General features: G+C 35.2%; 1 protein-coding gene across 21 annotated transcripts in view; it reads left to right on the forward strand.

Annotated features, from left to right (window-relative positions):
- REPS1 (RALBP1 associated Eps domain containing 1) overlaps positions 1-24,546 on the forward strand; it is a 63,772-nt gene that overhangs the window by 9,895 nt on the left and 29,331 nt on the right. For all 21 annotated transcript variants that reach the window (XM_021553080.4, XM_021553089.4, XM_085575314.1 and 18 more), the window contains exons 2-4: positions 5,651-5,774; positions 9,665-9,864; positions 18,510-18,663. In XM_021553080.4, the coding sequence (XP_021408755.1) occupies positions 5,651-5,774; positions 9,665-9,864; positions 18,510-18,663 (478 nt within the window). The remainder of the gene's footprint in view (positions 1-5,650; positions 5,775-9,664; positions 9,865-18,509; positions 18,664-24,546) is intronic.

Genomic DNA, 24,546 nt, shown 5'->3' on the forward strand with positions numbered 1-24,546 from the left:
TTCCAGTGGTTTTTGCTACTTTTCTGTTAACAAAGTGAAAGCATGACTCCAGATCTGACGACCTGTACTCAGGGAGTGGGTATGCTTGTAAAACAGATCCCAAAGTACAGGGGCAGAATAATTCCTCTGAGCCTTAAAGTACTAGGTCATTTTTTGAACAGCTAATTATTTCTGATGTGATTAATTCTGAAATTTCCTTTAACTGAAATAGAGGTATGTTTGACCCTTAAATGACCTGTAGAATGGGAAATCTTAGTTCTAAGTATCTGCAGAGAATTGATTGTCCAAGCAGATGAGTAGCTTTTTCTTCCTTCCACTGTGGATCTGTGTAGTGCGAAAATCAAGGGCAGAGAAGTATTAGGAGAAGCTCAGACAGTAAGAGACTCTAAATAGTTGACTGCCAGAGAACGTGTGTTGTCTTGGAAGTCCTCCAGCACTATTGGTTTTATTTCTTTCAAAGCCTGTGTTCTGAAGCCAGGTTTGTGGAATTGACTGAAATGTATCTTCATGGAACAATCAGTAAAACCTTACTATTTGTTATGCAACAGAGAACAGTAATAACCTAAATATATACTCTGTGCCTTGGAATTCTTAGTATCATCTGATTAACTATATTTACTACAATGCCTGAGTACCTAATAAGATAAATGTATATGTTAGAGGTAATTTTACACTTGGCTGTTCAGCAGCACATGAACATTTTCTGCTTCACACTGACTGAATATTAAATATAGCAATATTCATTATCCCTCACAGATACATTTTGCAAATGATCTTTGGAGAGGAGTAAGACTGTTGAAATGTTTGCAATGTGTTGAAACATAGACTTCAGAGCAATACTTGGACTGTTTCTTTTAGTTGCATTCGTTTTTTATCTGTCTACAGTTGTTTTTTATTTGTGTCCCACCTTGTGCCAAGCTTTGTGGAGTCCTTTGAAAAACTGGGTCAGAGACTTGACTTGGTTAAAAATAACTTATCAAAAGAAGGATCTTTGTCAGTTCTCTGTCTTGTTCCTGTTGCACAGTGCAACACCTGTTGCATCTGTGAAGCTACCTGTCAATGGATATCTTTGAAGATAAGTTAAAAATTCTAACTAATATTAGCAGACTAATCAGTATTGCTTTGTCCAGTTGACAATAGGTGGGAGACTGTAGTTAGAAAACTGTGCCAGGCTGTGGTCAGCAATTAGTGAGGTAGATTTAGATAAATAAAGTGACAGGAATTGATCCAACAGCAGTTGCAAAATGTGATTAGAAGATAACAAATTGGGAGGACAGAAATGTATTCAAGCTAGGAAAAAATGAATGAAAGAGATTTTCATAGTTCTTCTGTGTGTAGGAATGATCAGGGAGTTTTTTCCACTACAGTAGCAATGATTAGGAAAAACTTTTTCAACTTACATCACACATCCCTGAATTACGTTAGAGATGTGGCTAATTTTTGTTGTAGCTGAGGTGAGTGGAGTACATGACTTCAGGACATCATCATTGTAGGACAGAAACCACTTTGAGGTTGTATTCCAATAAACTTTTAAGTTGCAAAAAATTCTGTCATACGTTTTTAGTTTGAAACTCATTAATGAACTACTGCATATGAGATATAGAAATAACATTGTTATGATACATTTTAAAATTTTAAACTGTGAATTAAAATCAGTCCATAATCAGTTACATTCATATTAACTAACAAAACTAACTATTCGTATTAACTAACAAAAGCAAGTTACTATATTTAATTTTTTATCTTAAGTAAACAAGTTTTTTTTTAATGTAATACTTGTTTTTCATTTGAAGGTTATTGTTAATATGCACAGTAAAACTCAAAATTGTTTTCTAAAGTACAAGTATATTCATATGGTTTGGTTTAACTGAAGTTTGTATCAAATATGTATAATGAATGTGAGAACTTGTTTTTTATTTCAGGTGCATGGTTTACTCGAAATTGTTCATGGTCTTTGTTAAATTTAAACATAAGAGAGAACTTCGTTACTGTAAAGGTGATCACTCAAAGAGGTTGTCTAGAGAGGTTGTACAAGTTTCCCTGCTTGGATATATATACTCAAAATCCCAACTGGACACAGTTCAAAGCAACCTGCTGAGCCTGCTTTGAGCAGGGGGAATGGAGCAAATGATCTCCAGGGGACCTTTGCAAGTTCAACTATTGTGTGATTCTGTGTAGGGTTTCTTTGTGTTTAACAATTTTCATGTTTATAGTCTTGGTGTAAGACTTCTTTTTTAATCAACAACGTCCTAGTTTGGATGAGATGATAAAAAAAGTCCTCCTCTAAGTTTGTGCACTCCCCCTCCCATCAGCACACAGCATGTGTGTTTTAGCTTCCAGCCTGCTAAAGTTGTCTTCAGGTCTTGCCTCTTGCCACCCTCTGGTACGGAACAGTAGGTACTTAAGTAACTCTCTCCAAGCAGATGAAATATTTTTATCTTTTCTGTGTAGGTGGCATGCATGTTGCTTCATTTATTGTTTTAGCATTGATGTCATCCCTGTTTAAATACTGTTTTACTTTTGCATGAATAATATTTACAGATAATGAGCTTCATTTGCCTTGTAGAAGAGCCTGAGGGCAAGGAGACTGTGATATTCTGGAAGATATTCCCAGAGAGATTTCATGAGTTCTGGGAAGTGTGTTTCACTGCATTTGATAGAGAAATCATTTGTTCCACTTCACCTGGAATTTGTAAAGGTTCACAAACCTCTTGAAGTTCAAGGGCCTCTTATTTAAAAACTATAAGGGCTCCAGAAGGTATCTGCTTGAAACAGTGCCCTTTTATAATATACTGCTTCCCAGCCATGTCTGGTGTCTGCCAACTCCTGGTATTTCTGATGCTGTTGTTACATATTTGTGGTATGATGACTGAACATGCAATTTAATAATTCACAGCTACTGCACAGAGTTGTGGCTTTGTGAATTTTTTGTTTGTTTGGAGTTTTTTTTGGTGTTTTTTATTGAGGGCTTTCAACAATTATGGAGCTTTACTGAGTTGTTTGCCTTACTCTAGTAAATTGCAGTAGTGTGACCTCAGGTTCTTCATATCTAAGGAGATAAAACAATTGTGAAGCATTTTGTCTTGAAGATGGCTCTGCATTCCTTGAAGAGTTTAGGGAAATTCCTTATCCTCTCTCTTCTTAAGCAGATGAAAGCCCTAAATCTCAGAGAAGCAGTTATTTGATAATTTTTTATTATTATTCCCCCATTCAGTATAGCTTATTACCTGTTTCATGTTTCATTCCTGCTTCAGGGAGTTTCCAGGTACTCTGTTTTGAGTATGTTTGGGCATGGTGTCACTAAGCAGAGGAGTTTCCACTAGATACTTGCATCAAATGATTTTACTCAACCTTCAGGCATGTTTCTAATTAGGTTATAGTCTGTATTTGAAACAGAGAACTCCTTTAGCTAGCTATGAGTGGATTTGACACCTCTTGTTCAGTTTTTTGAGGGGGGTGGGTGAGGAGGACTGGGTAATTTTTTGTTTTGGGTTTTTTTGTAGCATTAGCTTTTTGCTCTTCTTGATACTTATATCTGGTGTATTTATATATATTTACTTTGCATCCATGCTTGCATTTCCTTTCTCATACTTACCTGTCACAGTAGCTTAGTTATTAATTCAGTTTTTGACGGAACTTTCTTTTCCCTACCTGGCAGTACTGAAAAGCTCCAACAAAAGGTAGTTTTTAGTTCAGCCGTGACTTTGAAATTGCACAAAACCATTACTGCCTAATGATTTCATAAGCTCAAGATGCCTCTATCATTGCTTCTTTTCATAAGACTTCATGAGAGTCTAGTAAACCCACCTGTTGGTGCTAGGCCACTGAATCCACAAACTTTTTCTATTTTGCTTGTAGTCAAGTATGTGGATGTTCCATCAGTCTTCCAGCATACAGCGCTTTAAAAAAAGAATTGCTTTTGATGTCACACTGGTTTTGATTCCTAGCTTCTCTTGAATCTCCACTGCTTTAGCTCTACTATTTATTTAAACTCAGGATAATTATTTTTGGCATTAGGTTGAGTAAAGGTTTAGATGTTGATGCCTCAATTTTTATTGGAATTGTCATCTGTCAGTTTGCACTGTCACTTCTTTCCTGGTGGAACTTTCTGTAGTCCAACCAACCTGTTGAAATTAGTGTGTTGTGTTCAACTGTATTGAATTATTTTTTTATTCAGTGGATTTTGGAAAATGCCCTGTGATCCCCTGACTTTTCTCCAGACATCATACTGCAGAATTATTATGGTGGGAAAATGCATATAACAGGAGCTGTGGGACAATATGTGAAGTGGATGCAGAATCAGACAACTGATTTAATGCAGAAATTTTTGTCCAGCAGGATTTGAGCTGCATGTACAGCCCTAAACATCTTCTAACTTTTTTGGAACACAAACACTTAGTTTGTCAACTTCCTGCACCATTCTGGGATGGGTTTTACAGCAGCTTATTTTCATGATGTTCCAGAATCCTGGTGCATGGCAAGGAGATAACTAAGTAGTTTTTTGTTGAACTGCATCTGGTGTAGTTGTAGTTGATAAACTCATCTGATTCATTGGATGGAGTTACTGAAGTCTGTTTACTGATCTGGTGGTGCTGAAGCACACAGGCTAACAGCTTTGCGCATTGGATGGCTCAGTTATTGCTGTGTGAAAATTCACTTCTTCATCTGGAACTTGCCTGCAGGCAGGGCCCCTCTGCACTTGGAACAATGTGTCCTCTGAAAGCTGGAAAACCTTTCAGGACAGATTTTTCTAAGTCCAGTAGTAATACATGCCAGTTAGTTCAAAAATGTGCAAATGTACAAGAGACCAGGTTTGCCAACAAGGGAACATGACTGAGCTCATGTGGGAGGAGTGAGCTTGTGGGAAGCGTGAGGACAGAAATTCATGCCCATGGATGTAAATTAGTCTGAAAGTCTCTGCCCTATGGTCACAGGCAAAGTTTCATGCCTGGAATGAGATTCAAGGAGAGAAACTAGTAATATTACAAAAAGATGAAGGGTCTCTAGAGAACTATCAAATCCATGGGATTAGATGGGGTCCTTCTGAGCATCTTGAAAGCGCTAGCTAATGTTGTTGCAAGCCATCTTTCTTTTTGAATAGTTGTGGAGGGTTGCATCTCAATAACTGGAGAAAGACGTTACAGTCAACTTCAGGAATGTAAAGGAAGATTTATTTGGGGAACTGCATGGTGGTCAGCTGTAGTTTGGTCCCTGAGGAACTGTGGAGCCATTCTGTTTAGAAGCCATTTCTAGGCATATGAAGGTGAAAACAGTAATTAGGATTACCAAGAATATTTGACCACCAGATTGTCTGGAACTGTGGTTGAGGAAAGAGAAGCAGTGATGCCATCTACATTGACTTCCAACAAGTGTTTCACTTGGAGCATTACAGTCGAGATGAGACTGCTCAGTAGATAAAAAGGGAGTGTGGATAATTTAACTCTGAGAGTCTGATTTGTAATATGTCGTGCTTAGTATCTTATCAGTGACCTGGCAAAAGCTGGAATGCCCTTCAATAAGATTACAGGTCATCATTGTGGACTGGGATTCAGTATGTTTGAAAACATGGCGTGCTCCTCTGAAATGTATGAAATCTGTATAGCTGTTGTGTTTAAAATTTCTTTCTATAAGTAACTGTGTTTCATTTCAGATTATGGAGCTCTGTGGTGCAACAAGACTTGGCTATTTCGGAAGAAGTCAATTTTACATTGCTTTGAAACTTGTTTCTGTGGCCCAATCTGGTCTCCCTCTAAGAGTGGAAAGCTTAAATTCAGGTAAAACACACGATTGAGGGAGTGGGGATTGAGTTGCTGAGTGCAATTATTGGTAGTTGTCTTACATATTCTTACAGAGTAACCTTGTAGATTATTGGGATATATCTTTATCTGTGTTGTTAATTTAAAAATGTGGAGAAACTGAGAGAGTATTTTCTTACTGTGCAGTAAATACAAGTTGAAGTACCTTACTCATTGAATAAGTATTGCATTCACCATGGGATGAACGAACAACTTGTACCTACTACGTAGGAGCAAGTTAATTCTATAGATTACTGATGTGAGAAATTGTGTGCCATGTCCTCTGAGTGAAGTACTAAGAGGAGTAATGTAAACTGGAAGGAGAAGATGAATGCAACATTTGCAGACTTTTGTAGCTGCTGGATTTCCAAAGCCTTGATTGCAACAGAAGGTTATCTTTTTTAACATTACATTTCTTTGCACTTGATTTGACAGTTTTTTCCCTTCTAAGAGCAGATATGCAGATTAGTTTAAGATTTTTTCCTAGTGAAAAACATGACCTGTAAAAGATCTTTGAAGTCTGTTGTCAGCCATATCACGTGTTACCCTATGTTTCAAAGGTCAGCTGTGGTGTGGGTGGTGAAATAGGTGAAACAGGAGGAAGGCTTATTCTAGAAAGATGATTTAGAGCTGCAGGAAGAGCTTTGATGTGAGGCTCTCCTGTAGCCTTCTGAATGAGATAAGTGGATCCATGTCCTTGTTGTTCTGTAAGATGAAAAGAGACTTAGGAAGATGAAGTAATGAGTTTTAAGGCATTATAGCCCTTGCATTATAGGACACAACTCAAAAGCTAAAAATAACTTTGGAGCACAGTTTTGCCTTAGAGTGATTTTCCTAATAGATTTCATGTCCGTAGAAAAATGTTATGATTTTTGTATGCTAATAAATAAAAAAGATGTCTTAGGAGTTTTTTGTCTAAAGGATATAGATTAAGCAGCAGTTAAGGAGACTCTTGAAAACCATCTGATATGACTGAAGTATTTGACAAATCTATAAAAAAGAAATTAATCACTTTGTATACTCTCACAGTTATGTTCATTCTAGGTTCATACAAATTCTTTATACTGATTTCATGGGGTTTTGTAGCTTTTTGGAAAAGTGCATTGTTTTAGTCAACATTTTGGTAGTATTCAAGTCCCTGTTTATAAGCCACTGTGTGTTTATAAAGCATTTCCCTAGTTTTCCTTATGTGTTCCCTAATCTAAAGCTACAGCAAGTTGTAGCAGAATGTCCTATAATGGGAAAAGTGGGAAAAATTTCTTCAACTCTTAATATTGATAAAACTGGAACTTGATCAAACAATTGTGGAATTTCTCATAAAATGCCTGTTGGAGAAGGAAAAGACAAATCTGTAGTAGGCTTTTTACAGGGATTTTATAATCTTGGTTTTATTTTAATGCAAGGTACCTTAACCAGAAGGAGGTTTCTGTTAAAAAAAAAAAAAAAAAGAAATCACAATAATTTGATTTCTTTGAAATCTTTGAAGGAAAGATTTAAATGAAGGTACAGAGTTAATTTGAAAATATAAAATATGCTGCTAAACAGTTAACAGTGATTGGAACGTTAATTTCACATTGATAATTTCCTTGATTCATGATAATATTAGAATTACTTGTAATGATTTCTGAACTTCTAGGAATAATTTTCTGTAACTGGTTCCAAGGCTACAAAATACACCAAGTACAATAGAAAGAATATTTATTTTTACCCTGTTTTTAGCTATGGTCTCTTGCAGTGGTTCCAGTCCTATCTATGAATTTCCTGCTTCTAGAATGATTCAAGGCTTGTTGTAACAGCTAACTCAATTAAAATGCAGCAGGCTGATAAAAGGATTCTGAGCTTTGCTAACTTAGTTCTGCTTACATTCCATCTCCAAGATGTCTTTAAGACAAACTGTTAGAGCCAACCCAAACTAAGCTAAGCTGTATACTCTTTGTCTCTTCAGACACTTTAAATTAGTTAAAGCTTATATTTTTGGACATCTACTTTTTAGCTTTCCATTTTATGCATGTTTCATTGATTTTTGTAAGTTTCTTAATTCTTTTATCTTGGGAATTTCTTTCACCTTCCTACTTTTTCCTTTTGTATTTTTGTATGTCTTGTCAGTAGACATTTAGTTTATCTGAGTTACTGAGTGGAAACTCAGTCAAATTTTAAATACCAAGTCTAATGTAAGTGTGGGACAACTGGTTCGTAAGTACTCTTTTGATTACTCAGATGGGCAGTAGAGTAAGAATACTGGCATTAGTTATTATACTACAAGCCTCCAAAGCTCTTGTTCCTTCAGAAAATTTTCCTTCGAGGAAGCTAAAAATTGAGATATGAATGAGCAGTGTCTATTTCAAAGCAATATTTATTTTTTAAGTATGGAGTACAGGTTTTGGTGGAAAAAAATATTAGGAAGGATGTGGGCATGAAAAGTACAGAGAACTCTTTAATATACTCAATGTCAAGGGTTAGTTCCATTCATGACAGCTCTCACGTTTATTATTGAGGGATTTCTGAATGGCAACAAATGCTGTAGTGTTGAAATGAGATTTTTCTGCTGTTACTGGAAAAAGTCAGAGAGGAGAGAGGTAAAAATAGCAAGTTAGTCATGCAGGAGCTTAGTACAGCTAAACAAACCTATATTTATCTAGTCTTGCTTTTAAAGAAGACAGTAGAGTATTTTGTGTTTCTTTTGAGTTCTCTATTATTTTGTGACTCGTGTAGGCACAGCTGATTGCACAGACTTCCCCTGTGTCAGTTGGATCATCTGGTGTCTGTATTTTCCTGGTTTTGCAGACATATACATTTTCACTTGTATGCAATGGCTTTTTCACTTTTGGCTGGCCATGGTTTGCTGTTTAGTTATATTACTTTCCTACTGCAGCATGGGGTACAGTGCTCATGTAATAAACAGTATCCAATTTCATCTTGTATTTTAATATAGTTGTAGTACCACTGACTCATTCTCAGTACCAGAAGTAATTTAAGTAAGCAGTCAGCAAGAGAAATTAAATTGAGCCATGCTTGTAATTTTGTTTTGTGTTGGAGACATAATTTCCAAATAAGCTGTACAGCAAATTCACAATTTATGTTTATTCAAAGTGGAGCACTAAGAAGATTGCAGTTGGGAGAAAAATGGTAGAGATCTTGTAGTGGGAAATTGAAGGTTTATGTAGTCTCATTTCTATGTTGGGCTACTCTGAACCATGGTACATTAAGCTAATGGGATTCCTAGCATTTTGTAGAAACTTTACATTTTAGTTTTTCATATCAAAGTGAGGTGACATTGGAATATTTCCAGTATTCCAAATGAGCTAATATAGCTTTTGTTGTGGAAAAGTATGCATAGATGTGTTTAAGCAATAGTCACACTCTGTGGTACACCTAGATCATATTATGTGTTGTAAATATGAATGTGACATTAGCTCACCAAAAGATGATGCTGAATATACTGCAGTATTTTAGCATTGGTTTTCCTGATGAACCATTTTATATGAAGACTCTAGTTCTTTATATGTGCTAGAAATGGTAGAAAAATTTTGAAAATGATGCTTCTGGAATTTAATGTCGACAAATCTAGCAAAAAATGAGTTAAATACAGCTTATCTGGTTGCTGCTGCATTTAGTGCACAAGTTGTGGTGCAAAGCTGTAGTGGAGCAATGTGAAGTCATCTTTGTGTACCAAAGTCAGAGTTTGGGTAGCAGAATAGGTATTTGCTTTTTCCAGCTGTGAGGTGCTGGCTTGACTATAGCAGCAGTCTCAGTGTGTAAGGAATTGAGTCACGTGTGAAATTTTAACTTCAAAATAGAGCAGTGTTTTTATTTTTAATCATCATATTTATGTATGGTAAATATCCTGCTTTTCTTTTTTTTTCCAACAGTAAAGGACCTCCCTCTTCCCAGATTTGTTGTGTCAAAGAATGAACAAGAGTCAAGACATACAGCCTTGTATTCTTCAGATGCTGATAACCCAGCTTCATATTCAGGTGTGATTCCTCCTCCTCCGCCTGGCAGGATGCAAGTCAAAAAAGGCTCTGTGAGCCATGACACAGTTCAGCAGCGTACATCAACTGATCAACAGGTGAATTAACTTAAAAGATTAAATGGGATTCTTAATCACTATTTTGCTGTGTAGATGTCAATTTGATAGGGCTTCTGAGCTAGGTTACTTCCAATATAGTTTCTTAAAATAATTATACTGACATATATTATACACAAAGACCATAGCTGCCTCTGAAATACTTGCATGTAGGAGACATTTTTTACGCCATCTTAAAATCTGTGTTTAAAATATTGGTAGTAATGGACAAAGAATTGAGACAAAAAAGAAATTCAGTGTGTAAGTTAGGATGGCAAATATATAGTTATAGTCATTATGATGTTAATAGCTCATTTATTAAATTGTTCCCATCAGTTTCCTGATCATTGGAATGGTGGTACTGAGTGCCATGGAAGACTGAATTTCTAGGGCTTCAACATACTCCAATATAAGCAAATCTGGTTAAAAAGTCTGTAACTTTTCACAGTAGTTTTTTTCTGCCTCACGTCTTATTGTTCAGCAGTTTAACTGTTAAGGATGAGAACTAGAAAAACAGACCAAAGTTTTCAAATAGCTCTTTCTTATGTTTTAATGAGAAAACAGATTACTTTTTGTTCACTGTTTTTTTTTTTCATTTTCAATGCCAAGATGTCTGAATACTATAAAGAGTTAGAACTCTGTGCCTTCTCATACACATTTCTTTTGTTTTGCTCTTTGTCCATGAGGAAATCCTTTCCGATTGTCTTTTCTACAAACAAGAGCTGAGTACAAATGCTAAATTTTGCTCGGCATATGCATTGAATTACCTGTTTTCTTCCCCATGGTGTGCTTTTTTTCTGGGCTTATTTTGTAAAGAATTGGGGGATTTCCCATAGTCTCTGTGGGAATCAAGGAATCACTCATAAACATTTATTAGTCTCTATGGAAATAGCCCAGACTGATCCAATATAAAGAAAAAGTAAATTAGTAGAGGAAATCCATAATCAGTGTTTGGCTGCAACTTCCTTTCTTTGAAAGAGAAGATAATAATGCAAAAAGAGCTAGTGTAGGTCTCAAGATAGCTTTTTGCTGTCTAGTTTTGGTTAGGTGTGTTTGAGAGAGCCACCGAGCACTTTGCACATTGCAGATTTCCTAAATCTGATTGTGAGGTTTTAGTTGGGCTGAAACTGTGTTTTATATGCTTCCATCATGATGTTGAGTTTATTTAGTGAACAGTTGTAATTTGATACAGGAATCTGTAGTGGCATAATGTCAAAATAACAAAAAGAAAAATAAATCTGGTGTTTGAGGTCTTCAAGTTTAGAATAAAGAAGCCTCATATTCACAAAAGTGTATTTGCATCCCAGTTTGATTTCTCTGTCTTGGCTGATAAAAACTTGGTATCTCTTTTTTACTCAAGGCTGTCTGAGATCTTCAGAATAAACTCTGTATCTAAGTCCTTGGAGTAATCTGGCCCAGAAAGCAGACTTGGAACAAATGTAACAGATAAGACAGCATTGAGTCCAGCAGTTTTAAGTTTCACGGTGTAGAACATCTGGGAAGTGTTGTCACCCTGTTGTAAAACTAAACAATCTGTGGCTACTGCTACATTTCTGACTGTACAGCAAACTCATTCAAGCAGCCTTCTTGTCCAAATCTAATACTTAGATTCAGTAGAAATAAGCTGAGAGAGGAGTTTGAGCCCAGGTTTCTCATTTACCATATAAATATTCTAATTGGGTTGTTTTATAAAAGATGTGTACTGCTTTTATCCATGTTTTCATGGAAATTGGTGATTTAGTTGTCTTGACCTGGAGATACCATTCATATTTATACAATTTAGAGAGTTTCAGATTACGAATTCTTACGCCATCTTTTTGACCAATGAGTATTTGAAGAGATGAAGTCTAAAAAGTAAATCACAATGTGTCATATTCCTAAGGATCACTCTTACTTCTGGAGGAGTATGTCAGTTAAGCTTGGATATTTCACTCATGGAGCTTATCATGTACTTGTTAGATTCTCCATTAGCAAATTTAGGAGTTTGTTTTTTCTTAAACTGTTTGTGACTTTGATAATATGACCAGCACTTGAGAATGCATTGATTTCTTAAAATGCTATGGCTGAAAGATAATTTGTATGGCATCATAAGGTATCTTAATTTTCATCTTTAAGAATGACTATATGCAGATTTCCATATTGGTGAGATTTGTCATGCTTAGTATAATATCTCATAATCACAAATAATTTATGTAGAAGAACTTTACTCAATATGTTGTCTGCTGAAATTTTCTAGGTAAAACTATTTCAATGCATTATTTCAGCAATTTCCTCAATGAACTTTACTTGGAGGCAGAGAATTGGGAAATAGCAGTTAAGTTGTGCTTCCGAAGAGTATCTATAAATGATTTTGTGTAGCTTTTGTAATGTATAAATACAGCACTGGGCAGAAGTTTATATCTTTTTAATATTGTTAGAAGGTGACTGAAATCATGCTCTGCTGTCATGGAAGCTGCAGAACTGATTTTACAAGTCTAGCTGAGTAATGAATGATGCCATCCCTTACTGGATAGCATGTTAACTGCACATCCTAGTGGAGATAAAACACTGGGTGAAAATATTTTTTCCTTCTGACAGAATTTCTTATTCCTGTAAAATAAAGACTAAGTAGATTAGAGCACTTCTGCTGACAATGTGACGTCTATATGAGCACTTCGGTGACATAGGTATGCTACCACAGTGTATCTACATATCTATACCTTGATAGTAGCAGCTATGTTACTGAAAATGTTAGTGTACTGAAAACTTTCTTAGAAGAAACAGCAGTATTGAGATTAGGAAGAATTTTGTGTCTTCTGAAAGTAGCTCACGAGTGACTAAATGTTCTCAGTGTTGGAGACGTTTTTTATTTTGCTGTTAAAGCCAAAAAACAAGTATTTTTTCAGAGTTTAAGTATGACCTGATGTTGATCAGGTACTGCTTTAGGATACTTTTACCTCTTTTCCAGGAAGGGGAGTATCTAGCTTCAATACATATTGAGACTTTAACATCTGGAAAACACATATCTGACAAATGCTTATGGACTGAAACTTTCTATACCCCTGTGAAAATAAAAGGTAAAGCTGAAGGTACTTGTCTGCCTATGGGTGCCTTAAGCATATTACTGGCACTCCAGATCATACTGATTTAGTGCTACGTCAGTGCAACCTTAAGAGGAGAAGCTCAGATTTGGTACCTGTAGCAGTGAGAATTTGATAATTTCAATTCTTTCAACTGTATGAAAACTAGTGTGATTTTATTTTAAGGTTCTGCTAGTAGTTCTGGTAGTTTGTTTCTATGCACTTCTGTTTTGTGGATTAAACAGGTAATTTCAGATAAAATATACCTGGTTTACAAACACAGAACTGGAAAAGATCTCATATGTAATTTTATTATTATAAGAAGTTTTTAAAAAGATCAGGGTTCTCTCTTGAAATTGTGAAGCCTTTTATTCCACACTGGCTTTGTTGGGGAAAACTATTCCAGGGCCTTAGTAGGAATATTCATGGGAATATGGTGGGAATTCCCACTTAACTCAGCCTGCTCACTTAACAACTTTGTCATTAGTATTAGCTGCAGGGCACTACCAGTATTTACTGGAAAACTATTGCATTCTACTTTAGCTCTGTTTTGCTTGACAAAACAATCCGTAGTCTCAGTTTCATTTCATAAAGTAGTTACCAGTAATCCTTAATCCTTCTCTGCCTGTGATCCAATTTGAATTTGCATTCATTGAAAATATTTTGCTACATTTGTATTTCTTGGTCCAAGTGATATTTCACCAGTATTAATACTATTTTGTAGGGTTATTTCTTGTATTTTCTTGATATGTCTCACCTCATATATTTTGGCAACTGAGTAAAGCAAGTCTGTCACATTTGACATACTGTAGGTGTCTGATACATGACCTGTTCATCCAGTCTTCTCTTTATGGCCTTTAGTAGTAAATGTTCATTATGCAAGAAAAACTGTATTTTATATTTTAAAATCTGATAGCTGATTGTTCCCTATGTCCTGAAAGGGATCCATCTGTTTGCTGCCTTACATTTGTTGTTAAAATTTGTAAGCATGCTATGTAGTGTGCATAATTGGTTATCTAAAGTATCAGATCAGGTTATTGTCCAAATCAGTCATTCAAGAGGATTATTAGAAACTTCCCTTCAACCTTGTAATTCCCATTTTAATACAATCCAGCTTTGCCCCTTCTATAGGCAGTTCCTTTTTACCTTAGATCCTTGTATTAATCTCCACATTGTTGGAACTATCCTGTATGACACCCCATTGAGATAATGCTCAGCTTCAGGTTAAATGTAGTGCAGTTCCTTTGTTGAGGAAATCACATAAATACCAGTATCAATTCTCATGCTATGATTGAGCTCTTTTTCATTTGTCTCTGGTTTAATTATTATTTTCATCAATTGGCTGAACCATATATCCTGCCTTGAAAAATGTATAGTGTAACAAGTGGAGAAGTTCTCATTGAACCTTGGGCTGTTTTGATCTTTGGTATGAAGGCCAGTTGATTAAAAAAATTTGGTTTCTACAATGCAATTGCCATCTCTACATAAATCTTTTTTCATTACGGATCTGGTAGCTAACTCATAAGCAGGCTGGGTGGTTGTCAGGACCTGGATCATAACACCTTTATAGCTGTTCTTTAGATATGACGTCTGGCTTCATTGCATCTCGAATTCTCGTTAGGCAGTTTTCTTCTGACCTGATGTGTGCAACCCAGGAAAAGGTTTATAATCTCATTTGTCTCATGTATGCTTATAATGCCCTTGTGAGGCTGAGATCCCTCTGGACAGTATTGTCCCTTTAGCACCTTATCGTGTTGCCTTAAGCCCGTTTATTTGACTTGTCTTCATTAAGGCTCTTCTTTTAGTCATATATTATATCACCTTTTTTAATCCATATGCTATTTTTAGTAACTTCTTGTCAGTTCAAAAATACCCAAATTACGAGTGCTTCAAGTCTCAGTTTTGGAATTCCAGTCTGACAAAAATGCTTTTTTACAATGTTTTTAAACGTGATTTTTTTTTTTCTTAATTAAGATATACTACTAAATTTTTGTCTGGTAGCTATAACCTTTTATTTTGATTAGTTATTGACAAAGATGTCCTCATTAGTTTGATTTAACATGAAAATGTTAACCATTTATGTCAACATGCCTTTTTTAAGATATTTTCTGGAATCATTTGAAGAGATAAAATAAGCGCCTTAACATGGTAAAATACAGAATGTTGTAATTTATTTGATTTTTTTATAGAGATTTGTCTAGAGGGAAAATGAAAGGTAGTTGTTTAAATGTAATTGCATTGAAAATACTAAAAAAATTATAAAAATAAGATTTTAATAGTAGCTGATCTAATAAGCATCTTCTACAGTGTGCAAATGCTGAGTAAAATTTTCAAAGTTCCCAAAGGGATTAGGTGTGTAACTTCAAATGATTGAGCTACCAGTAAGCTAAATAATGCAAACTGCTCTCACATGCTACACTTTGGGAGAGCAGATCACTTAGGTTCTGTATCCTAATTATCTTTTAAAAGTTGGATTCTAGATATTTCAGGCTTTGAAAGACCAGAGAATGACAGCAAACCCTTACTTGCTCAGCTGCAGCAAATGCATTCATAAACTCTCAAAATGCTATCACATTATGCAAATGAGTGTTGCAGCTCAGAATAAAGTTGGTTCTGATAAAATTACTGCCTCTGTTTGCTGAATTGTGAAGCTCAAGACAAAACTGAAGTGGAAAATTGTACACCAAACCATGTTTTCTAGGTAAAACTGATAACTTTTTATCCAGTGTAAAGGCAAATACATAGTCAATAACCTATATACAGGGGTTAGATGAACCTGTATATAATTGCAGTTTCAGTAAATCTCTATTCATTGTGTTTTTCCATGACTGCTTTACAATGGGAGTTAGTATTTCTACTGTCCTGCCTCCTCCCCAGCCCTTTTTGCCTTTCATCCTCTTTCTTTACACTTGCATCAAGCCATCAGTATTTTGGCCAAGACATTTGCTATATATGCACATTTTTCTGTGTATATTTGTAAATATGTTTTTAAAAACCAGCTAAGGGTTTTAGCTCTCTTAAGATTCTAGTTAGCTAGGTGAACGAACGCCATGAGTGGTATTTGTGAGTGACTAGGATTGTGCAAGGGAAAGATGGTGCCAGAGCAATGCTGTCTAAATTGGGTTTTAACTGGTTTGGGAATGTGTGCCTTATAATGACAGTACAGTTAAAAATGTGGATTGTCCCCCTTCCAGAAGTTTGACATCAGAGCTGGTGATAAGCTTTTGCTGTTTAATTATTTTGGAGTTTGTAAGCTCCAAATCAATTGTGGGAAATCTGTAAATGCTCAGAATTCTGATATAATATTGTTTTGCACACTGAGAACAAAGTTAATTATTTCCTATGTTTGGGCTTCTGATGTTCTGATTACTGTCACTACATGCTTTACAGAATCATATGAACCACGTGTATAGTAAATATTTAGAAGAATTAAAATTGGGGACCATATTTACAATTACTTCCTGTGCTGGCAGCGTAAGACCAGCTGTTAGGCAGAAGCTTACTGAAGATCAGTTCTCAGCCTAGGACAGGGCTGCTTCATGGTAACTGTGTGCCAAGTTTTAGTGTTCACATGCAGTTACTAGAAGTAGTGAGTAGTTTCCTCTAGGTAGACTATCATACATTTGTCTGCCTCAGGTTTTCTTCTGTGTCTTTCTGGACCATCTGATTTGTAAGGGTACTGGATTAAATTAATAACATGTGTATCTAAGCATAGCTTTCTCTACATTTACTCCATGATGTTTTGTCTAAAAAATTCAAACATCCTTCAAATCTTTGATAAAAGATGGCTTGTATAAAAGCTAATGGAAGAGGAAGCTTTTCATTGATCTAAGTGATGCAGTGTTGTGGTTTTCCTATCACCTGTTGCACAGTGCTAAGTACAGTAGCCATTCAACCTCAGTTCCATTTTCCAGCCTGCAAGTGGTGCTCTGGAAACCCTGACTCCTTCCCTTCTTGTCCCCATGTACCAGTGAGGATAACAATGTCCTGCCATTGAAAATAAATCTTTTAACTAAATGGAACAAGGAGAAATCTTCAGGTAAAGTACAGAAAGGCATATAGGTGCAACAGAAAAGGTATATTGAATTGATGGAAGTACTTTGGAGGAACAGTAATATAGACTGTGCAGTCAGCTGATCCCTCAGTTAAAAGCTGAAATGAATTAGTATTGCTCCCAGCCATTTTGTAAAACTTTTTGCCATATATATGAGCATGATATAAATACTTGGAATTGAAAGTTTGAAATTTTGTGGTCTAGAAACTTTGTTGAGGAAATCCGACTTGATAGTTAGAACTTCCAGAAAATACCTAATCTCCAGAATCAACCAAGGTGGCTTCAATTTACAAGGAATAGGAAAATTAGAGGGCAAAAAAGAGGTGAAAGTTTATAGCAACACATTGTAAATTAACAGTCATTGAGGCTCTAAAGCTCTTTTGTTAGGATGCATGTACTTTTAGAATATACTTTTCTTGGAGAAAAGCTTGTTAATGGCACTTTCTGACTTTTTAAAAGACTTTTAGACTTTCATAGGTGTAATATTGTTTAAAAAGCTTAATGGTCTTTGAATATTAGCGAAGTAAATCAGTTTGGGTAATTTTGGGCAAGCCTACATTTAGTCTGTCTTGATACTTGATAATATGTCAACACCTGTTTTTTACATAGAATACCAAACTTTCTGTACTGCTGAAACAGAATTTGAAGTTTTTGGCTTTATTATTACTTTTCAGGATATTTGGAGTTCAAGATTTACCTTCTTTTACTTGTTTTCACTAATACCGTTCAGTTCAAATTGGGAGAACTGGCAAACAAGATATAGGGAAGAAATTACTTTCTACTGCATGACTACTTTGTACAATATAAATTATTTTTCCTTTGTATTTTGTTTGAAATGAAATGGCAATTTGAATGTCTTATGAGAACTGATTCCATGTAGAAATTGCACATGTGATTCTCTTTTTTCCCCCACCTGTTCAGGAAGAATATAGTACAGTATGGGATTAAAGAGAAGTATGAGCCTTAGCATCATGGCAACATTGCCCTGTACAGCAGAGAAGTATAACGTAGCTGACATCATTCTTTTTAAAAAATTGCATCTCTGTTTTTGCACATTAAAAAATCCAATGTGCTATTTGGTGGGGTTTTAATTTTAAAACCAGAATCTATAATTCTGGTTTGTTTTAAATAAAAGTAAATAACTGTGAATCATTTGATTAATATTTGGTAGGATAACAAATTGCACAGTGAGTATTTATTTTGAGACATGGTTTCAAATGTTAACTTTTACCACAAATGAAAATGAGTCTTATAATCTGGTTTCCTTTGTAGCTAAGTCATTTTACTCAGCATTACTGTTGTTTTAAGAGTGCCAAGTTAAAAATATATTAGATTACATTGTTTAATGTAAATGTGTTCAGCCCTAGTTATACTTTACCTGATTTCTCCTGTTCCCTCATTTTAATAAGTACTGAAATTTTCACTCTCTAAAATGAGAGTTTAACTGGTTGTCTCTAGAAATAATGGTTTTAGATAGGTTTTAGATGTATTTAGTTATATAGTAAAAAACCTAAAAGATTCTTTTGTTTTATTAGGAGTCCACATCTCCAGTTGTTTCACCGCAGCAATCCCCACCAACCTCTCCACATACCTGGAGGAAGCACAACCGCCATCCCAGCGGAGGGAATAATGAACGACCTCTTGCTGGACCTGGGCCTTTTTGGGCTCCATTTAGTGAAGTACAACCAGGTATCAATGTCCTGTTATGCTTCAGTGGTAACCCAACGTTGTGGAATTCTTAAATAAGTATAATAAATGAGCTTAGGACAGTTTATCTTTGTGTTTTCCAGTCCTGGAAATTTTCTTGCAGATTCAAGTATCTGTGTTGATAGCAGCACTGTAGAATCTGTGGTCTTACATATGGCAGATGCATTTATTAGGGTCACATGGGGAAATGCTAAGGGTTTGGAGGGAGGAAAAGAGTGCTTAAGTTTTCCAGTGGAAAATTTTTAAAATCAAAAGTGATAATCCTGTTGAAATTATGCAGAAGCTGTCAGTATAACTGAAAATGTGGGGACCTCAAGGGAAAGCAGCAGATAATATATTGTTTGCTTGAATTATATTTCTGGTAGATTAGCTCAATTGCCAAAAAAATTAATTTTATTTCTTTAAAGTTTATGTAAACAGCTGAAGCGTCTGCATTTCCAATCGGTCAAAATAGAACCACTTGTTTCAGTGAAGCTTTTCATCCTTTAATGTTCATTTAACATGAAGACAGTCCCTGTTATTGTATCACCTGTATTCAAATTTAAAAGTATTTCCCCTTAATATGTCTTATTTTAAAAAGTTCTGTTTTCTTTTCTGATACCTGGTAGTCTTAATAAATTTGGGAACAATTGTAATTCAGGTTTTGATTTTGTTGGTACTGCTAAATAATGTTGCATTTTGTAGGTTGTAGTTTGAACTGTGATTGCTTGGTTTATTTCAGTTATGATATTCCAAAATTGGTCTGTCACCTTTCAATGGTTCTCATTTTCTAATTCTAAGCATCCATGGAGGAACAGGGACTCTATGAGAATTAGTTGGATAAGAAGATAAAACTTCAGAAGTGAAGCAGGTTGTATGCAGAGGTTTATGCCAGTGTCATAAATGTTGTTTGCTAGTAAGTCAGTTTACAACTAAAAAAAAAAAAAAAAAAAAAAAAAAAAAATTGGTCTGCTTATTGCTTATATAATCACTTCTAAGGGTTCAATCCAAGCACTGTCAGCACTCAATTTCTCAATGTTTTTTCTCCTGTAGTTCAGCTGACTTTTGTTACTCTAAAGCTGAAATACAAGTGTGTCTGATTTCTAACTTGTGAAGTTTTTCTAACCTAAAAAGTCACAGACTCCACGACAGTATGAAAACTCTTCCTTATGTTGAAGAGTTCAATATTGCTATCTTAAAAATAAAGTTACCATGTTCATATTTCAGTTTGGTAATGGTTTCCCTATGATGTTCAATAGGTAAATTTTTCAGGAGTTCTTGGAGCATATTTCTGAACTAGCTCAGTATTCCTTGATTTTCTATTCCGTACTGGAACACATTCATAGTTTATTTAAAGTAATTCAAATATGCTAATATAGAGGGATTGTCTCTTCTTGCAATGCCAAAGTAGTTTTTCATATATTACTTTAAGAAAAATTGTCAGTGTAATTTACTGTGGATGATCCTTTTGCACTGCAGATGATTCATTATTGCTATGAATTTCAGCTGTTATAGGCAGTTCAGCTTTCCCCCCATCTTGATCATACATTTTAAGGAGAGTATTTATAGAAAAATTATGTTCTCATGACATTTGGATAGAACCAGATAGACTGCTGGTTAGTTTTCTTAAGATCAGTACTACAAGCTCATCTTGCTTCCAGTGAAGTGTTATAGTTTCAGTAGGACTGTGCCAGTTCATTTGTGATCCAAGCCAATTGAGAACCCAGGTCTCTCTGCTTGTATTTTACTTTATTCTCAAATATTATTTCACATTATGAGCCTGTCAACTGTAACCATGGAATCTCAAGTGTGAAAATGTTTCTGGTGGGTCAGATAATAAACAGCATGTTTTTTATCTGCTGTTACCAGAAGGGCAAAAATCAAATCTAATTTTTTTGTTGAAGAAAGATATATTTAAACAGGAAGATTCTGACTTATGCATAGTAAATATTCCATTGCATCCTCATACTCCCACTATAAACAAAGATAAACAGCACTTTCTCTATTGAGAAATAGAATCATTATTAGATAAATCAATTGTTGGTTTTAAAAATCTTACACATTGTCTTGCATTAGAAATCTAACTCATAACTTACAGCTGTAGTTATCAATTTCTTGGAAGAAAACCTGTTCTCATCTCAAAAGAGCAAAAGCATTTGGATTTTACAATTTTTCGTCACTTGTGTTGTCCTGTCACTGTAGTTCAGTTAAGATAGTGTTAATGCTTTGTATGTCTATTACTGGTTTCTGAGGTACTGTCACACTAGCTCAGTGTGCTTACAAATACGAAACCAGAAGCCAAGGCTAGTTACCATCTCTCTTCAAGATTTTTTGTAAAGAGAGCCCCAAAGGACACATTTATTTTACTTTAGTATCAGGAATTAAAATTCAGTGACAGATATCGATTACCTGTGTAGAACATTTAAAGTTAGCTCAGGTGTCATCCTGCAATGTCAGAGTCAAATCTGTTAAAACCTGAGCCTCCCAAGTCTTTCAGGTACCTTTGATTTAGCAGTTTAAGATAAGATCATGATGTTGACAAACCTGGGAGAAAGAACCCTCCTGTACTTTTAATGATAGTTGAGTGGCATGTCAGAATGCAAAAATATTTTTTCATTACCTTGTAGTCTGTTGGGACTGCAAGCAAAGCAGAATATTTATGTTGGTAGTATCTAAATAATGATCTAAAACAAGTTTAAAAATCGGAGATATTCTGTTCTGTCCTAGGATATTTGTTAGCTTTGGCATGACATCAGAGTTTTGTGTTGATTCCTGAATATGCATGAGAGATTGCAGACCTAAGCTGTACTTCTTTCTTTTCTCTTTGGGAGGCATTTTGTAGCCATTTCGGAACACTTCAGGGACAGAAGTGGAACATGTCTACCAGTGGAAAAAAGTTTAATATTGATAATGAAGTTGAATGTTAATATGTCTACTGCACAAACAGTTCCCTTGCATCTTAAGAGCCCTGAGATATATAGTGGGCTTGCAGGGACTGAACAGTCCTTTGTTCCCTAGTTAATGCTTCAGTAACTGATGACAATTGGCCTTGTTACAAGTTATGGAATACTCTTACCTGGGCATAAGAACTCTCCAGTATTTTATCTTATTGTCAGAGTTGTATTTAGCTTCTGATTTTGTTGCACCACATATTGATGATAAGGAAAGCTCTTCTTAGTTTACAGAGTTAGTTGAAAATTTAGTTCAAGTAAACAAAAATTTGTTTAGTTATTGAGAAGTATGTGTTAACTAGATAGAATATTTCCATTTGTATCTCAAAATAAAGGGGGTAGTTTTTATTCCATGGGAAATTAGATCATTTTCCATAAGTTATCAATGTGTTGGTAAGATGTTCAAGCTAGTGGAAGATAGAGAGCAGCTACAGGAATTTGTTAGGTCTTCATGCTAAACATAGACCAGTAGACTTCACCAGCTTGATCAAATCTGATAATTGTTCTTGGGCCTATTCTCCATTTAAAGTGGTGTTGCAGGTGTTTCCACTGATGAAGATGCACAGAGACTGCTGAAGGTTTTCTTCATTGGGTTACAAATAATAAAAATAGACCAACGGCTTTGAGTCTTCTCTGTGACCCAGTTTTCTTCCAATTTCTCTTCCACCTTTCTGTTATCAATGGTTTTGTCAAATTGAGTTATTGGCTGGTGGCAGTCCATGAGTATGTGTGTAGTTCCAGGTCTCCATGGTTACTAGTAATCTTTCTCCAGTGTTCTCCAGCCATTCCATCCTGTATCCTAAAACATTTCAGTGGAGAGTAAATAACAAGAACAGTAATGTAAGAATGTTCTTGCTGGTATTATTTGAACAGGAGAGAAAGGAAACAGTTCTTGCAATACCTGTAAAATACTCTGAATGTATCATAGGTTGGTGCTACTAGCATTTCCATTGCTGTCAAAGTACTTCTTTGGAACAGATGCTGTGCAAAGTGAGATATGAATTGAATTGTACCAAGATCAGTTGTTGAGAGAAGTGAAGGAGGAGTAAACTTATGTAAGGTCAATGGTAATAATGTCAGTGTCTGAGAGGTAGAGAAGGGGAAAGTCAGTGTATCAAAAATAAAATTTGAATGTCACATATCAAAAGGACTGTTGGGAAGGTCCTGCCTGCCTCTGACTGTCTGTTAGTCCTAAAAGAGACAAGGTGGAGAGAGAGTGAGCTTTTCTCTTGCGTTTCTTTCTCGTGTTTGAGAGTTACGTGAGCTACTGAAGAACTTCAAAGCAAATAAAGCATTATCAGATGCCTTACCTTTAGTCTCAGCACTTTTGGAAAAAGTCACTAGAAACTGCAGGCCACAGCAGGAGATTCCAAAAGTGGAGGATGAATTTAAGCAAAATGAGTAGTTAATAGTGCCTTTTCATCATATTAAAGCTAACTTAGAAAGAAAAAATCCTCCACGAAAAAAATAATTTTATTAAATTCTCCTCATGCAAATACTACTTTTTACTCAATGTAATGCAAAATTAAATGTGTTCTGCACAATTATGATTACTGTATGTAGGAAAAGAACAAAGATAAACTGGTTCTAAGCATTTTTCCTATTACTTTTCATTTATGGAATGAAAGACTAATTGCATGATGCCAGGTATTAGATACCAGTATTATATACTAACAATTATACTGTCACTTAAGATGTTAGTCCTCAACATGCCTCACAGATTCTCAGATTTCCTTCATTCTGTTTACTGCAGTGTAGTGTCATAAAGGTTTCAAGAACCTGAAATTGTTGATGTTTGTCAGCTTCATAAATTGATTACCTCTATATGAATGCACTTGTCATAGCAGGTTTTTTTAGTCAGCATCATGACAAGAAATTCTTGGTGTTTATTGCTTGAAATTAAATCTTACTAGCAGAATTAAATTTATGACATCAGTGTCCTGTTTCTTGTTGTGTGGAGGGTTTACAGAAAGTCACAAGAAACTGACCTGTCTTTTAAAAGGAAGTCTGCTTCTGCATACAAGGCAAAAATTCTTATCTAAGTATGTCTTTATTTGGCATATTTCAAGAGAAGGCATTTAGTTGTGCAAGAAGAGTAGATTCATCAGTTTCACAATTGTTTAGATTTAAGGAGTTCAGCATTTCTTTCAGGAATTGAGGAGTAGAAAGAAGTCCTGGGATTCTTCTAGACTTGTTCTAAATGGTTTGTTTTCTGTCTCTAATTCGAGTTCCTTAAATTTTTAATTTGCATCTGCAATTTTAAAGAATTTTGATGATTTTGTATGTTGGGCAGTGGATGGCCTTGTCTTTCGGCATTTGCTTCATCGTTATTTTAATATTAAGATATTGAACATTGGCAGTTCTTCAGAAGTAGATTATAGCAGGGCATTGGATGAATTTCAACTGTTGTGTTCCAGATAGTTAATAAATAGCAGATATCAGCATTCTATATGGATGCTTGTTATTATTCTTAGCCTGTTTTTAAGCAACTTAAAAGCATTAAGTTAGTGTAGAAATGATGTAGAGGAAAAAGGATTGTCTGTGCCAAAGCCCCCGATTCTTAGAAGGAATTTCCAAGACTTAGTTCTTTGAATGGCAAACTAAAACATAAAAAAGAAAGTTTAATATTGATAATGAAGTCAAATGCTAATATGATATGCCACTTTTAAATAGCATTTGTCCATACAAATGTTGCTTATTTCAATTAAATGAAAATATGTAGTGTTTATTAAATCATTCAAAACCCATTAAATGGACCAAATCCATTTTACATTTTACATGTGTTGCAATAAGCTCATTCCTCAGTTCTGTCTTTTTAGTGCAGATTGAAGCTAACGTAATGTAAAAATTTACAGAAGTGAAATGTCAAGAGGTGAACTTTCTCACCTTGGTGCACTTTGGTTTTCATTTTTCTCATCATCCTATAGTGTATCTC

The sequence above is a fragment of the Lonchura striata genome, chromosome 3, assembly GCF_050655825.1.
Source record: "Lonchura striata isolate lonStrDom1 chromosome 3, ASM5065582v1, whole genome shotgun sequence".
NCBI lineage: Eukaryota > Metazoa > Chordata > Aves > Passeriformes > Estrildidae > Lonchura > Lonchura striata.